Here is a 15,504-nt window from a genome sequence, read left to right as displayed (position 1 = left end):
TGTCCCCGCTGCGTACCCCCGCGCCGGTCGCGTCGCGCATCTCGACGCTCGGCCGGGTGCCCATCTTGACGAGATCGGGCTCCATGGCGCGCTTTGCTATGCCGGCCGAGGGTGCGGCGCTGCCTCGGTTACCGCCGGTCGTCACATCCGCCGCCAGCAACACGTCGTCGTCCCACCCGTCATCGTCCGGGATTTCGAACGGCATGATGCGTGTGGAGGGCGGGCCGGATATACGTAGATATGTGCGACGGGCAAGGTGAACGAGATTTCGAAAAAAGCCAGCTGGTGTGGGTGCCAACTTCGGTCCAACTTCGTCGCTCGAGAGCTTTTTTTTTGTTGGCTCGGAGCTCGCAGATATTTTCCCCGAATCCACGTCACCTATGCCCCCCTGTCACAACATTTCGACGTGGACTTCGGAACCCGTCAATCGTTGGTTCAACATCGCATCTTTGACCCATTTTCAGATGTAAAAAATCGCAATCATGGGGGGAAGCAAAGGAAGTGAACCTGAAATCCCGCCTCGGCGCGACTTTTGCGTTTTCCGAAATGGCAAAAATTGCACGCGGCATACAGTCTCACCTCCAATTCCTGCCAAGGCCACTTCGCGCCTGCACGTCGATCCACCGAATTTACCCCGTTGACTCCCGGAATGCCACGTTTCGCGCGGCAAACGGAAAAGTGCGATCTTTATCGAGTCTCCCGAAACCTAAAAAGCACGGTTCGTTACGGTTCGTGAAATTGCCGAAACGTTGCTGTTGTTGGAAAAGAAAACTGCGTTCGAGAGGCCGCGGCGCGGTCGCAGAAGCGCAGTGCGGCGCCGCGCGGAGGCGTGAACCAGTGACGAGGGACCGGGAGTACTCGCGTGGGTCCTAGCCGAGGTTCTGCTGGGTGAACTTTCAGTCGCTCCTCTCGAAACCGTGCTGCTACGTGACATCTCCGGCGGGACATCTCGAGACGGGTCGCGGAATTTTGTTGGAGTGAGGCTCTCGGAAGAAAAATGCTCGCCTGCTTCGCGCGCGGCTCCGGCCTGGACGGGCGGGGTTGCAAGCGACAGAGGATGAGAATACAACACGATGGGCGTAAAAGCTACCTGGCACATCCATCGGCAGGTGAGTTACGAGTTTTACGGATGAATAAATCCCCGCCGTGGCGCGTTTCCGGCCCGCATCTTCGCCTCCTCTTTCGGTAGATTTGTCCCGCAAAACGGTGACGTTTTTCTCCCCTCCCCGCCCCGTTCTCGCGCGCAGAGGAGGAAGAACAGGTGTACGCTCAGCTCGCAGTGTTCAAGGATAAAATGTCATCAAGGTGAGAGTCCCAGGGGACAAAAAAATGGCGTTAGGAGCGCTCGGCGCGACCGTCGTGACCCGTTTCCGCGCCCGACCCCGAAATCTGCGTAACGCAGAAAACTCCCCTGGTCTCTCCGCCGGGAAAAGAGCGCGCGGCGAGCGCCCGCCGCGATGCGCGATCTCGTGGAAACCTCGCTCAGACGGCTCATCTCGCCCCTACCATCCCTACATTTGACATCGCAGGAATCGAGACGACGTTGAAGAGATCGTGCTGGGTGGTGGGGCTAACGGGATCACCTTCGTGGACGGCCCGAGGACGAGCGTGGAGCTCGTGGGCGATGTCGCTGTCTACTTCAGTGGGACGCTCAACGAGGAGCTCAGCAACGATTCTGAGAGCTGCGCGCACGAGATCTGGCGGCGATACAACAACAGACAGCAATATCCGAGTGAGTCACCGCCCCCCGATGGCAAACCGAGGGCGGGATCGACCCTCACGCGCGTCACTTCCTCGTTGCCCTAACCGCGACCCTTGGCGATTATTTACGCCGAGGGCGCCTCAGGAGAATCCGTTTGGAAATTGACCGTCCCTCCTTCCTCTTCCTTTAACCATCGCAGACGGAGCCATCGACCTGGGGCCGCTGTCTGGGGAGTTCTCCATGATAATCTTCGATAAACTCGCGGGTTGCATCCTCGCCGCGAGGGACTCATCCGGCGCCGTGCCCCTCTACTGGGGCACGAGCAACTTTGGCGAGTGCCTGCTGTTCAGCTCTGACCCGCGGCTGCTGGAGGAGAGCTGCGCGGATGCGGACGCGTTCCCGACCGGCACACTGTTCGTGTCCAAGTGCGGCGAGATATCCGGCGACCTGAACATGCTCGTATCGGACGAGTGGGCCGAAGGCGAGGAGGACCTGAAGGAGGAGGAGGAGGAACCCGACTACCTGGTGAAGGAGGATGAGGCGCGCGCCGCGTTTCACTCGCCGTTTGGGCACAGGGGTTTCGGGAGCGGCTCGACCGCGCTCAAGCGGTCGTGGCAAAACCTCGTGCCGTCGGAATCGCCGCACGGCTCGGAGCTCTCTCTAGAGAACTTGCAGCAGCAACCTGTGGCGTGAGCTGCCTCCTGTACCACCAGATGAAAAGGATCCTGTACCACCCATCCCCTGAAGCCACCCTCAAATAATAAGACTACTAGCGAGGTGGACCTGTACCCATAGCAAACCGTGAAGTCGTCCGCGGTGCGATAGACGTGCGCGCGGACGTCCCTGTAAGAATCAAAAGTAGTAGAATGCTGCCATATATTCGACGTTCAACACGCTCGCCCATCTTGGTACATCAGGGAGCTATAACTTGACTGATGCCATTCGCGGCATCCTCCTCTGCCTTCGCCCGCTTTGCCTCAGCGATTGCCTCCTTCCACTCCTCGTGGGACCGTCCAGGCTTGAGCATCCATCTGACCACCATGGCGGACAAGATGCACAGCGCGGTGGCGGCCACGAGCGCGGCGGTGTAATCCCCCCTGGCCTCGAACAGGCACCCGGCGGCCACCGGCGCGGCGAGACCGGCGAACCCCCACGCCGTGTACACCTTGCCAAACTGACGAGCGAAATCCCTGCTCCCGGTGCGTCGCCTCACCTCCACCGGTATCACGGACGCGAACACGCCGTACACGATTGACGCGGCCGCGAGCGCTGCCTGCGCCGCGGCGACGCTGTTTGCCGCCACCGCCGCCCCGGCGAGAGCGGGAACCGCGACAAACGGCGCCCACCGCAGCACCCTCTCGGCGCCGACGCCCGAGCGATCGCACGCCCAGCCCCCGAATATCCGGCCCGCCGTGGTGAACACGCTGACGATACTCACGCCAGCGGTGGCCACGCCGATTGACGCGCCGTGCGAGTACAGCAGCGCGGACGCGTGCGCCATCAGCATCAGGCCGGCGCTGACGCCGAGCCCGAGCGAGATCCAGAGCGCAAACATGGCCGGTCCCAGCTGCCGCTCCCTCTCCTCCTCTTCCGTCGTCATGGGCAGGTCCTTGTCCCGTTTCTGACTCGCCAGCGGGTGCTTCGTCCCGTCCGTCGCCAGCACCCCGTAAATGAACGGCGCCGACGCCAGAAGCGCGCAGCCCATCGTCGACATGGCCCGCCCCGCGCCGCCGCCGTCCAGGAGGTACCTCACCACCGGCGCAAACACAAACGCCCCAGCCGCCCTCGCGCTCGTGATCAGTCCCGTGCTGAGTCCCTCGCCGAAAGGCGCCCGGGACGCCATCTGCACCGAAAGACCGTACCCCACCCCCGACGCCGCCCCGAACACGACGCCGTACCCGAGGAACAACGGCGCCGCGCTGACGTACGCGATGGACTGCGACGCAATCAACAAGCCGGCGCCCGCGCACACCGCGGCGCCCGTGCCTATGACCGCGGGTGCTGCTACCGCGTACAGCCACGGGCCGAGCTTGGCAACGGCGACCGTGAAGCATATGGTGGCGAGGGAAAAGACGCCGGAGAGTAAGCCGCGGCCCACGCCGAGCGCCTGCTCCAGCGGGACGAGGTAGCAGCTCCAGCAGTACAGGGTCCCGAGCAGGACGTTCAGCAGGAACGCGCCGAGGAAAGCGGCTGCGGATCGTTTCGGGCGACCGCTATTTTGGTCGCTGTCATCGTCCATCGTGTCGAGCACGCCGTCGCCCTCCGCGGTCGATGCGGCGATGACGCTCCACGGCCGCCTTCGGGTCCTCCCCCAGACGGCGGATCTCCGACAACCCCCACCCCGACCCTCCCGAGCCCACTCGCCGACGGTCGTGTCGGACGATAGCGTCACACCCCGGATTGCGCGATGATGACATGCGCGCGGACGCCGGGTGCCGGTCGCGATGAGCGCCGATCCCCTCGAGCCCAACCCCGCATCCGCTCCGCTGCGCCCGTTTGGCGAAAGCCCCATCCCCACCCGCCGCGGTGGGTTTGCCGGGCATCCGCCCGAGGTCGCGGCCCTGGGCCCGACGCGAGGCGCCCGCGGCGGCCCTAAGGATACGCGCCATATCCCTGGAGAGGCCATCCTCTCGGCTGGATCCAGACGGCGCGACGTACAGTGGCCCGCGTGCCAACCTGCCAGCGTTAACCCTTGGATTATTGTGATGACTCACAGCACCAGTCAGGTGAGAGAAAACTGTGCTCTCCGAGGACGCATATTCAAACCCGGCTGGCCAGATCCGCATAGGTGGAGTAGCACGTGGGATGGCGACCGCGGAAGCTTTCTCACGGCTACGGGTCTCTGACGAGCGCGAGGGGCCGTCCAGCTCCTCCCGCCCGTTCGGCTTCTCGGCTGGCGTGCAAGAGCCGACCCAGGTGCGATTGGCGGTGGGCACCGTGGAGTTTTTCCCGTTTCCGGTCCAGACCGCTGAGGGACGTCCCATACCGAGCAGGCGCATCGTGGACGCCAAGGTGGAGGGCAGGCCCGAACGCGTGCGATTCATAGCGTTCCGGAACCATTACTCATCGTGCGTCACCGTCAAGGCTCGCGTCGCCGGATCGGGGGGCGCATCCGGGCCGTGGCAGACGGTGCTGACAACCTACAAGCTGATGAGGTCGCCGCACTTCGAGGACGATGCGGAGGACTGGAAGGTCATCGAGCTGCCGGATCGGACGAGGAACGGATTGGAGCTGGACAGGGTGACGGAGCTGCGACTGTACCTGTTCCAGCCCTCGGCGATGTTCAACGGCGCGCACTACGGGATACGGAGCCTGGCGGCTTACTCCGACGGGAACAAAGAGTCGTGCCTGAGAGCCGCGTACAGGGCGCACCTGCCCACCGAGGCGACCGCGAAGGAGGACAGCGCGGGCGAGCCGAGCTTGGAGGCACTGATACCCGGGATAGACCTCGAGGCGGCGACGGGCGGCGACGGTGCGGGTGGCATTCCGGTGGACGAGCTCGAAGGAGTCGTCGCTTCAGCCGTCGACTTAGCCAGAGCGCTTCGAGACGTCTATCGCACGAGGGGCCAAACCGAGGATCCAGTCCCGAAGGGATTCCGACAGGCGTTCGATAATTAGGTGATACAAGTAGAGGGACGGGGACGCGTTTGGGTTTAGGCTAGCTAGTGTAGTCGCTAATGACAGCGGTAGTAGTTGCTGTCGCTATTGCTCTTTCAACGCCGTCCCCTTCTCCCTGAGTCTTCTCGTTCCTGCTCCCTCGCCGGGAACGAAAACAGGCTGGCGGCGAGCGCGGCGGCGTCCGTCGCGACGTAACCCGAGTCCTCGAGCTCGAGATCTCTCTGAAGCTGCCGCGCGAGAGCCTCGTCGTCCTCCGTGCGACTTCCCGAAGCGGTCCGGTCCAAGGTCCTGAACCCGTCGTCGCGTTCTTCGTCGCCGCCGCGCCTTCCACCTCCCCCCCGCCTCTCACCTTCCCTCCGCCCGCCTCGTCCGCCGCGCCCACGGTCTCGATCGCCCCTGCCGTGATCTCGATCGCCCCTGCCGCGGTCCTCGCGGCCTCTGTCCCGAGATCCGCGTCCTTCCCTGCTGTCCGAGGCGAACCGGCTCAGGAGGCGACTTCGCCTGTCCTCCTCGGTGACGGTCGGCGCAAACGCCGGAGCGGGAGCGGGCGGCGGATCGACCGGCGCCGTCGCCTCCTCTTCGGGCGCCGCGCGGGCCCGAAACCCGGGCGGGGGACTGGGTATGGCTTCTTTGACTTCTTTGGGTATGGATTCTTTGACTTCTTGTGCGATGTGACTCCGCCCGGGCGACGTCGCCGGCGCGCCCTCGGGCTCCACGGTCCGTCCGGTCGCCGTCTCCTCTGGGGTGGAGGGCATCGGAGCGCCGGGAGGCGGGAGCTTCACGCCCGCGGCCTGAGCGGCGGCTCGCTGCGCGCGGGTCGGTGGCAGCGCGGGACGCCGTCGCGGCACGAACGGCGCGGGCTCCTCCCCCCGCTCCGTTTCCGGCGCAGGGCTCGCGGTTGAAGTTGAAGTTGAAGTCGAGGCGGTTCTCTTCTCCGCGATGGCCTCCGCCGCGGCTTTGTTCGCCGCCGCGCGTCCCGCGACCGCCGCCGCCACGGTCGCCTCCGCCTTCTCCCGGTCGTACGTCTCGAACCTCGGAGCGTCTGTTCCCGTCTGTTCGGCGTCTCCCGTCTCCGCGACGGCTCGAACGCCCTCCCACTCCTCCGCCAGGGCGGCCACCTTCCCGCCCAGCACCCGCAGCGCGTCGCCGTGGGCGAGGAGGATCCCCGACTGGCACCGGATACGCACCCCGGGCGGGACGGCCACCTTGGTCCCGGGCGCGAGCGCGGAGGCGTCCTCGACGGAGGTCAGCTCCCTGTACTCCACGGCGACGACCGTGGCGTCCCCGTCGGTGAGGTCCAGGCGGAGCATGCGCCGACCGCTCGATCCGGACGCGCGCTTCGGTGAGGATATATCCCGCGCGTCCATCACCTGCAGGACCATCGGTCCGGTCACCCCCGCGCCCGCTTCGCGAGCACCCCCGTACGCCCATCGGGGTAGGCTCGGCTTCCCCACCGCGCGCAGGTCAGCATCGAGCACCGTCGCTCGGGCAGCTGCTGGATCCCCTCGCGCGCGCTGGCTCGCGGCCAATATCGCGCCATCCCTCAGTGACCAGCCCTCCGTGTCGAGAAGGGCCCGGACCGCCTCCTCTGCACCCATGTGTGCCTCGCCAGCTAACACTGATTTTTCAGTGGCAGCGAGGCGCAGTTTTTCCGTTTACGTTGAGTTTGCGGTCGAAAGGTAGGATGAGATCCACGCCACCGCCACAGTAGAGGGCACCGGCTTCGAGATCTCAGCGCGAGGAGAAAGGATGATTCCCACGCGCGTCAGCCACAACCCGATCATCGGCCCCGGCGTGGTGCCATTCGGCGTGGATCCCGCGTACGACGCCCAGTACAAGCTCAACCAGGCCCCCAGATCCCACGTAGCGTCCCACGGCCAGGGCAAGCCCTTCACCGTGGAGCCCGGGCCCCACCAGCGCACGCAGTGAGTCATCACGCCCTTCTTTTCGTCATAAATGACCCGTCTAGACGTTTGGCGACCGATCTAGCGGTTCGATCGACGCGCTCGTCGCGTTCGCGGCGTCGTTCGCCCAGTCACCTCGCGAGAAACTTGAAATCTGACGACGAGCTCCCTTCTTGTTTTGCCCACTTCCGCAGGTATCCCTACGTGACCGGTACCACCGTCTTGGGATGCAAGTACAAGGATGGCGTCATGATTGCGTGCGATACCCTCTGTAAGTCCCCGCGAACGTCCCGCGCCTCCGCCCCCTTAGCACAACCCGCCTCCGCCCACCAAGTGTAACCCTAAAAACGACACCGAAAGCAACATCCCGGATCTGAATCCGACGCCGCTCACCGTTCCCGTCTCGCAGGCTGTTATGGTTCGACCAAGAGGTACAAGAGCGTCGAGCGCATCAAGAAGGTGAACAGTTCGACGATCATCAGCTTCACCGGCGAGCTCTCGGACTTTCACTACATAGTCAGCCTCCTCGAGGAGCTCGACACGACCGACTACTGCGAGGATGACGGCAGTGAGCTCGCACCGTGGGAGATCCACTCGTACCTGTGCCGCGTGATGTACAACAGGCGCAACAAGTTCGACCCGCTGTGGAACAGCCTGGTCGTCGCGGGGGTGAAGCACGGTAGGACCTTTCTGGGCACCGTGGGGATGATCGGTCAGCACTATGAGGATTCGCACCTCGCCGCCGGGTTCGGCAACCACATGGCGAGGCCGCTGTTCCGCGAGAAGCACACCGACGACATGAGCGAGGAGGACGCCAGGAAGCTCATGGAAGATTGCCTTAGAGCGTGCCTTATGCGCGACAAGACGATGATGAACAAATTCCAGATCGCCAAGGTTACTGCGGGCGGCCTGGAGATCTCGGAGCCCTTCCAGGTGCCCATGAACTGGGGGTATGAAAAGTTCAAGGATCCCACGAAGCATGCCGTGGGTGCGTGGTGAAGGGGGTGATTTATCTCGTTGTAATCATACTACACTCGATAATCGATCGATACGCGTCTATTTCAAATCGCCCCGGGGCAGGAACCCGCCCGCGCAGAGCGTGTCCAGCAGTCTGAACGCACACGTTGGATGGTGCACCGTGGGCGCAAACTTGTGCACCGGACCCGTGGGCACCAGGTGCATAGTCTCGCTCAGCCCCTCCTTATTCTGCATCGAGTGCTCCAAGGCCTGCTCGCTGTCCATTCTTTCGACGAAGTCGCTCAGCTTGCGCTCGATGGTGGAGCGCTGCACGTCCCCGTTGCGCACCTGCTCCAGCAACTTGCCCTCAAAGACCGGGTCAACCTGCCAGAGCTTCCCACCGTTCGACGGGGCACCCGGCCCCCACTTGCAGCGCTTCGACGGAGGCTCGGCGGCCTCCGCTGACGCACTAATCATGATCGCGATGGCGTTGGCGACGTCGGGGATGTACCTGGTGAGGACCTTCTTCCTCGCCTTTCGCTCCTTTGCGGCTTGCGCGCGGACAATTTTTCCCTTGAGCTGGGTGGCGCAGCCGCGGATGGCCCGGTCGACAGCCTCCGCAATCTCCGTGTTATCGTCTCCGATGTACTCCTTCGAGGTGCCCTTGAACGGGATCTTAGTGCTCACGATGGAGACGAAGACGCCGATCTTGTCGTTGTTCTTGTCGATCTTGTAGGAGCCCCAGTTCAACCGTTGCACGCACCTCGTCACCACGTCCGACCCAGCTTCAAACAGCAGTGGGATCCTGTTCGCGAACCTGAACACGTTGAATCCCGACTTGACATCCTTACCCCCGAGGCTGACGCAAGCCTCCACGATCAGTGGATGTCCCTGCGACGCCAGGGCGGGCCCGACGTACGAAGCAATCCAGTCTGGCGCAAGTTCCTTCATGATCCCTAGCCTCAGGTTATACTCACCTGCCGGGGACAGGCATGCACCGTCGGGATCGGCAAACCTCGCGTCGCAGAGCAACTGCTGAATCCTGGTTCCCTGAGTATCGCTGACTTCTTTTGGGGACATGCCGGGCTCGAAACCCTTGCCCAGCTCCGCCACGAGTCGGCCCGCGTATTCCTTGCTGATGCACGTGAACTCCTTGTTCAGAAACGCCTGCAGGGTCTTCTCCCGGGTCTGCGACAGCAGATCCTTGATGAGCAGCTGGTTCTCCTTCGCCGCGCTGGGGTGGTGCTTTGTGGTCGTTGGGGGAGCGGGCATCACCTCTGTGCGCCGCCTGAACGTCGCGTCCACGTTCTGCCTCGCGTCGCCACCCGCGCTCTCGTATCGAAAGTGAAACTGCGCGTAAGGGGTGACGATGGCGAGTTGCCTGAGGTAGCTCAGGACCTTGTTCCTGTACGTGGTCCAGTTACCCTCGATGATGACGCTGAGCTCGGCGCCGTGCCACGCGGAATCGTTCGGCGTCTTCTCCGCACTGTGCACGTTCGGCTCGTTCTTCTCCATGTTGATGTCCAGCACGTACCGCGACGTGAACTTCGACTTGGGCTGAGCGCTGGTGATCTTGATGGGCAAACCGGTGGTCTGCTTACTCCAGATGAGCGCCATCTTGGACCCCAAGCCGAACTTACCTCTCGTCTGCCTCACACCGTACTTGGTACCCGACAACACGCGCCCGAGCATGTTCGGGATGTCGTCGTGCGCCATCCCCTTGCCGTTGTCCTTGACGGTGATGCGGAAGAACGATTTGGCACCTCCCTTCCTCCCGCCCCCTCCCGCGTCGCCCTTCCCGCCCTTCGCCGCCTTTGCCGCTGCTTTGGCTTCCTCCTTGAGCCTCTTCTGCTTCTCCTTGTCGGTTTCGATGTCTGCGTACAACGCGCTGTCCTTGCGAACGTGCGCCTTGAGCCCGATGAGATCCTCATACTGACTCAGCGTCACCTCCTCGACCGCGATGTCCACGTCGGGCAGCACCCCGATGCTCTCCGCCGAGTCCAGGGAGTTCTCGATGAACTCACGCAGAGTGGTGTACAACGACTTACCCGCGTTCTCGAAACCCGCGATGCCCTTGTTGTCCTGGAAGAACTCCGCCGGGGACTTGCTCTTCAGGTTTTTGTCCCCGGCTCCTTTCGACTTGGGAGGCATCTTGGATGTGCCTTCCGTCGCGGGTCCGCTCCTGTGACGGGGCTACTCTGATTCGTCGCCAATGAGGTATTCTCCCGACAAATCTCGGGGGATCACCCGCTCGTCGTCTTGGCCGAGCGGCGATCGCCTTCGCGCGCGACTCCTCTGCGGCTCGGCCCCGGTCGATGGACGCGAACTTATTTTTTTACACGATCGAACGGAAGCATCCAGCAGTCCAAGTTGAGGGAGATGTCCAGCTCGGCTTCAAGGTCGGAGGAGGAGTCGGGTCGATGGATTCAAAAAAAAAGGCCGGTGGATCCGCGGAAGAAAAGGGCGGGAGGTTGTTCCAGGTCGCGATTTCATCACGACTCCCCCACTGTAAAACTAGTTAGGGGGGATCAATTTTGGATGCTGCATGCCATTTGTGCAGATCTGCGCGATCGAAATATAGTCGTTTGGAGGAGCCAGCTCGGTCACCAAAAACAACGTAACAACGAAGGCGTCCGACCAGGAGGAGATCCACAACACTACCGCGTTTCCGCACGCAACACCCACCAACTCAACACACCACCTTTACAATGGTGAGTCCCAGGCTCGAACACGTCCATGTGGTGGCACCAGGCCCGTCCGGCGGCGCTTGTACCCCGTCGACGCGCCTCGGCGGCCGTGACTGCGCGCGCAAATCATACGGGTTTTGGCACCGGAATTCGTTCGATTTACCGGGTGCATTGGCGTCCGGGATCCCGGATGCGGGCGCGTCGGGCGGACGATATACTCTGGCGCTTTTGTCTCGATCATATGATATCTGGTGGCCACCGCGCGAGAGGGAGGTGGCGCGTGGTTTTCCGCGGTCGTCGCCTCTCCGCGCGGCAGAGCTCGGTCCGGATTTCTCGCCCGCTTTCAATTTTTCAAGCTGCAAGCCTCTTTTGAAGCGGGAAGCTTGTTGACTCGTTTTGGGGTTTCTCGACGGCGATGCCCGCTCGCGATCGGGGTCGCGCGCGATCGCATTGGGCGCGTCTGTTACTTGGGACGACCAGGGAGTTGAGCTCATTTTCCCAGGGGACGGAGACGGTCGCGCGGGGTGAGGGAGTGCGCGGACGAGGATCGTCTCGCGCAAAAATTCCGATCTTGGGAAACGTGTGATTCGCGTGGGATATTTCCGTATATGGGTCACGCCGGTCCCGCGAGGCGATGATCGGCGCGACGAACGGACGAGGACGTCATCGTCACGACGTTCCCGCGTCCCGCAGTCGCGACGACGTCGAGAATCGTGCCCTGGGGTGTCGGGGTGGTCCCAATCCTCGGAAAACGAGGACCCGGTTGTTTCCCGTCCAACGGACAGTATGTCACCGTGAAAAGCCTGCTCGTGAGAATCTCGCCGTGCGCGCAAACGCTGACCACCATCCCTCTCCCCCCCGTTCTCTCTCCAGGCTGTTGGTTCCGCTCGCCGCGACAAGGGCAAGGGCCGCTCCACCGGTCTCACCGAGGAGCAGAAGCAGGAGATCCGCGAGGCGTTCGACCTCTTCGACACCGACGGCTCCGGCACCATCGACGCCAAGGAGCTCAAGGTTGCCATGCGCGCCCTCGGCTTCGAGCCCAAGAAGGAGGAGATCAAGAAGATGATCGCCGACATCGACAAGGATGGCTCCGGCACCATCGACTTCGAGGAGTTCCTCACCATGATGACCGCCAAGATGGGCGAGCGCGACTCCCGCGAGGAGATCATGAAGGCTTTCCGCCTCTTCGACGACGATGAGACCGGCAAGATCAGCTTCAAGAACCTCAAGCGCGTGGCGAAGGAGCTCGGCGAGAACATGACCGACGAGGAGCTTCAGGAGATGATCGACGAGGCTGACCGCGACGGCGACGGCGAGGTCAACGAGGAGGAATTCTTCCGCATCATGAAGAAGACTTCCCTCTTCTAAGTCGCCTCGCTCAGCACGCGCGTGTCGCAACCCAACACTGCACAAGCACCTGTAGTATCCCGAACATTTAGGCATAGAAGACGCTCCGAAGTGGCGACGCATGATACCAACGCATTCGCCGTGAAGATTTTGTAATCAGACGTTGCCACCAGGCTCCTTTGTAAACACCGCGTGTCACTCGCGACGACTCAGCTTTGGTTTGCCAGCAGAAAACCGCCGACGTGTCATTCTGGATAGCACTAGCGCCGAAATCCACGAGCTCGCAGAACATGACAACCGTTCTGAGCAGCACCGCGACCTCGTTCACCGCCTCCGTGCGGTCGAACAGTGCTTCCCTTGCGCGCTCCTCCAAGAGACCCTCTGTGGTCTCCCATCGCGCGGTTCGCGCCCCCGTGTCGTGCCCTTCATCGACGCATCGCGATGGAGCCGATCAGGCTGCGGTGCCGAGTGAGCTCGTTGGGCGCCGCGCCGCGCTCTCCGCCGCGCTCATCTCCTCCCTCGCGCTCGACCTCGGCGTCATGCCCGCGGTCGCCGCGTCCCTCTCGGGTCCGACGGACGGCCCGGTCCTCGTGGTGGGCGCCACCGGCAACACGGGGCGCAGGGTGGTGGCTCAGCTTCGCGCCAAGGGCGTCGCTGTTCGTGCCGGGTCCCGGGACACCAAGAAGGCCTCCTCGCTCGGCCTCGCCGCCGCGGGAGCCGAGCTGGTCCAACTCGACGTCCTCGACAAGGCCAGCATCGAGGCCGCCATGCAGGGATGCACCGCGGTCATATGCGCCACCGGGTTCACCCCGTCGTTGAACTTCAAGAAGGATAACCCAGCCAAGGTTGACCACGAGGGCACCGATAACCTCGTCGCCGTGGCCACGGCGCCGGGGAGCTCCGTCAAGAGGTTCGTGCTCGTCACCTCGCTTCTCACCAACGCCAAGGCTGCGGGCCAGGGCAACAACGACAACTACAAGTTCCTCAACGCTCTCGGCGGGGTCCTCGACGAGAAGCTCGCCGCCGAGCTCAACCTCCGAGCGTCCGGACTGGACTACGTCATCGTCAGGCCGGGGGGGCTCAGCAACGAGGCGCCGGAGGCTGTGGGCAACCTTATCGTGAGAGGGGAGGATACCACGTTCGGGCTGGAGACGGACCCGGGCCGCGAGATCAGCAGGGACACCGTCGCGGCGGTCTGCGTTGAGGCTCTCTTCCAGGACGCCGCGGCCAAGAGGGTGGTTGAGGTTGTGTCCTCGCCAAGCGCGCCCCTTTTCCCTCCCAACAAGTGGTTCGCGTGAGATGGCGTCGGACGCGAGAGCGCGATCGCGTAGGTTTGAAGTGTTTATCTATCGTCAGGTTCTGGCCCGTCGTGGCATCCATCGTCCCTGCCGCGGCTAGGACCGTTTCGGTCAAACTTAAAGTTGATCTGCCAGCAACGGTATTTTCTGTCTGACACGAAATTGGCCCGCGCCACACACCTAGGGGGCCTAGAGGTGGAGGCGAGCCCGTGTCTAGCATCGGCGACCGGGCCGAGTGTCTGCGACCCGCAACGATAATTCCAGATACCTGAAACCCGCGGCTCTGGCACGAGCGCTCGTTTGAAGGCCCGCGGGGCGTGGAAGATCTGGCGGCGTCCAGATATTTGAACCCATGGCGAACGTGGCGGTGAGCGTGGTGAGCTACATCCTGCTGTTCATCCTAATCTCGGGCTTGGCCGGCACGGTCGAGTTTCACGAGTTTAAGAAACAGTTCCAGGACAAGGTTCCCATCATGGTGGGCTTCTGCGGTCAGTTCATCTTGCTGCCCTTCCTCGGCTTCTGCTCGGTGATGCTTTTCGGCTTGACCGAGCTCGGGAAGGAAGACGCGCAGACGGTGGTGGCGGTAAACGCGACGACAGGGAACGTGACGACGACGGTGACAGTGCCGGATGGCGGAGTGGTGGGCATAGAGGCGGTTATCCTCATGATGACAACCTCCTCGCCGGGCGGCAGCTACAGCAACTGGTGGTGCTTCATCTTCAACGCGGACCTCGCGCTGAGCGTCGCGATGACGACGGTATCGTCGATCTCGTCGGTGTTCATGCTCCCCCTGAACCTCGCAATCTACCTGAACGCGACCAACTCGGACAGCATCGACATCGAGTACGGTCCGCTGAGCATAGCCGTGGCGGTGGTCGTGGTCGCCGTCGCGTGCGGCCTCGCGTCGTCGCACGTGTTTCCCAACCACCGGCACGTCTTTCACACCTCCGCGAACGTCGCCGGTCTCTCACTCATCGCGCTCGGGCTGGTGTTCACCACGGGAAGCAGGGACGGGCTGTTCGGTCAGCCGTGGGAGTTTTTCGCGGGTGTCGCGATGCCCTGCGTCGCGGGCCTGATACTCAGCAACGTGATGTCGTTTGCGGTGGGGCTGAACAAGCCGCAGTGCGTCAGCGTCGCCATCGAGACGTGCTACCAGAACACGGCGCTGGCGCTTTCCGTCGCGCTGGCTTCGCCCGCCCCCGCGCGAGCCGCGGCGGTGCCTGTATTCTACCAGGCTGTCCAGATGGTGTCGCTGCTGACGTACTCGCTTTTCTCGTGGAAGATGGGCTGGACATACGCACCGTCAAACGTGAGCGTCTGGAGGATGATAGTCACCAACTATCAGCCAGTGTTTCAGAGGGAGTCGGCGGCGATCAAGGAGGAGCTGGAGAAGGCCAAGACGGCCCTGAAGGAGGCACAGAAGGACCACAGGGGGATGCACTCGCCGCACGCGAGAAGTCCGGATAACACGGTCAAGGGGGCGGGTGCGGCGAGTTCTATCCTTGCGAGCGTGTTCCCATCAACCTCGGCAAACGGGCGAAAGGTTGCGCCGCAGCCCAGGACTGGCGTCGAGGACGACATGGACTTCTCGGACTCTCCCACGACACCGACGCGCCCGGGTCACTCGAGAACAAAGTCCGCGCTAGGTCTTGGGCTCGGGGAGATCGAACAGGAGGCTCTTGATAAGGTTGAGAAGGGTACTTCGAGGAAGGGACACCTTCACGACTCGGAGGCTGACGATCTCATCACGCCGCTGCGGACGCGCGTGAAGGCTCTGGAGGAGCTGAACATCCAGGTTGCGAGGAAGAGTACGCTGAAGACATCGTACTGGGACTTTGTGTCCGTGCTGCAGGGCAGCGCGACGTCTGTGGCGAGGACGGTGAGTAGGATACCGGGTCGGATCAGCGATAGTATCATGGGGACGGGGCGGACAACCCCGGCGGGGAGCGTGGCGTCGACCCCGAGAGGGTCGCAGGCGAATCTGGAGGCGT

General features: G+C 63.0%; 9 protein-coding genes across 9 annotated transcripts; 6 read left to right on the top strand and 3 right to left on the bottom strand.

Moving 5' to 3' along the window:
• Positions 1-1,294: 1,294 nt before the first annotated feature.
• Positions 1,295-2,395, top strand: MICPUN_99585 (predicted protein; the record flags this gene model as incomplete). Its single annotated transcript, XM_002500979.1, has 3 exons — positions 1,295-1,305; positions 1,530-1,732; positions 1,902-2,395. 3 exons carry the CDS (start codon positions 1,295-1,297, stop codon positions 2,393-2,395), a joined length of 708 nt encoding a protein of 235 aa, XP_002501025.1.
• Positions 2,396-2,615: 220 nt separating this feature from the next.
• MICPUN_57118 (major facilitator superfamily) lies at positions 2,616-3,941 on the bottom strand (the record flags this gene model as incomplete). The annotated part of the gene is made up of 1 exon (XM_002500556.1): positions 2,616-3,941. One exon carries the CDS (start codon positions 3,939-3,941, stop codon positions 2,616-2,618), a length of 1,326 nt encoding a protein of 441 aa, XP_002500602.1.
• A 205-nt stretch (positions 3,942-4,146) lies between these two features.
• MICPUN_57117 (predicted protein) lies at positions 4,147-5,320 on the top strand (the record flags this gene model as incomplete). The annotated part of the gene is made up of 2 exons (XM_002500978.1): positions 4,147-4,428; positions 4,481-5,320. The coding sequence occupies 2 exons, from the start codon at positions 4,147-4,149 to the stop codon at positions 5,318-5,320; spliced, it is 1,122 nt and encodes a 373-aa protein (XP_002501024.1).
• Positions 5,321-5,415: 95 nt separating this feature from the next.
• MICPUN_99583 (predicted protein) lies at positions 5,416-6,918 on the bottom strand (the record flags this gene model as incomplete). The annotated part of the gene is made up of 1 exon (XM_002500555.1): positions 5,416-6,918. The coding sequence occupies one exon, from the start codon at positions 6,916-6,918 to the stop codon at positions 5,416-5,418; it is 1,503 nt and encodes a 500-aa protein (XP_002500601.1).
• Positions 6,919-7,037: 119 nt separating this feature from the next.
• MICPUN_107947 (predicted protein) lies at positions 7,038-8,268 on the top strand. Its single transcript, XM_002500977.1, has 3 exons — positions 7,038-7,245; positions 7,419-7,495; positions 7,634-8,268. Exons 1-3 carry the CDS (start codon positions 7,070-7,072, stop codon positions 8,221-8,223), a joined length of 843 nt encoding a protein of 280 aa, XP_002501023.1. The 5' UTR covers positions 7,038-7,069; the 3' UTR covers positions 8,224-8,268.
• Positions 8,269-8,280: 12 nt separating this feature from the next.
• On the bottom strand, positions 8,281-10,332 carry TOP6B (type II DNA topoisomerase VI subunit B; the record flags this gene model as incomplete). The annotated part of the gene is made up of 1 exon (XM_002500554.1): positions 8,281-10,332. One exon carries the CDS (start codon positions 10,330-10,332, stop codon positions 8,281-8,283), a length of 2,052 nt encoding a protein of 683 aa, XP_002500600.1.
• Positions 10,333-10,844: 512 nt separating this feature from the next.
• MICPUN_90289 (caltractin) lies at positions 10,845-12,402 on the top strand. Its single transcript, XM_002500976.1, has 2 exons — positions 10,845-10,892; positions 11,742-12,402. Exons 1-2 carry the CDS (start codon positions 10,890-10,892, stop codon positions 12,234-12,236), a joined length of 498 nt encoding a protein of 165 aa, XP_002501022.1. The 5' UTR covers positions 10,845-10,889; the 3' UTR covers positions 12,237-12,402.
• Positions 12,403-12,754: 352 nt separating this feature from the next.
• On the top strand, positions 12,755-13,513 carry MICPUN_79652 (predicted protein; the record flags this gene model as incomplete). The annotated part of the gene is made up of 1 exon (XM_002500975.1): positions 12,755-13,513. The coding sequence occupies one exon, from the start codon at positions 12,755-12,757 to the stop codon at positions 13,511-13,513; it is 759 nt and encodes a 252-aa protein (XP_002501021.1).
• Positions 13,514-13,865: 352 nt separating this feature from the next.
• On the top strand, positions 13,866-15,400 carry MICPUN_57111 (bile Acid:Na+ symporter family; the record flags this gene model as incomplete). Its single annotated transcript, XM_002500974.1, has 2 exons — positions 13,866-15,321; positions 15,366-15,400. 2 exons carry the CDS (start codon positions 13,866-13,868, stop codon positions 15,398-15,400), a joined length of 1,491 nt encoding a protein of 496 aa, XP_002501020.1.
• Positions 15,401-15,504: the final 104 nt, after the last annotated feature.

The sequence above is a fragment of the Micromonas commoda genome, chromosome 3 (genome assembly GCF_000090985.2).
Source record: "Micromonas commoda chromosome 3, complete sequence".
Taxonomy (NCBI): Eukaryota; Viridiplantae; Chlorophyta; class Mamiellophyceae; order Mamiellales; family Mamiellaceae; genus Micromonas; species Micromonas commoda.
This window is presented reverse-complemented; position numbering and strand designations above follow the sequence as displayed.

Coding starts and splice junctions, on each gene's coding strand:
- MICPUN_107947 (XM_002500977.1), top strand. CDS start 7,070: ATGATTCCCACGCGCGTCAGCCACAACCCGATCATCGGCCCCGGCGTG. Junction 7,246..7,418: donor GGGCCCCACCAGCGCACGCA/GTGAGTCATCAC, acceptor CCACTTCCGCAG/GTATCCCTACGTGACCGGTA. Junction 7,496..7,633: donor GATTGCGTGCGATACCCTCT/GTAAGTCCCCGC, acceptor CCCGTCTCGCAG/GCTGTTATGGTTCGACCAAG.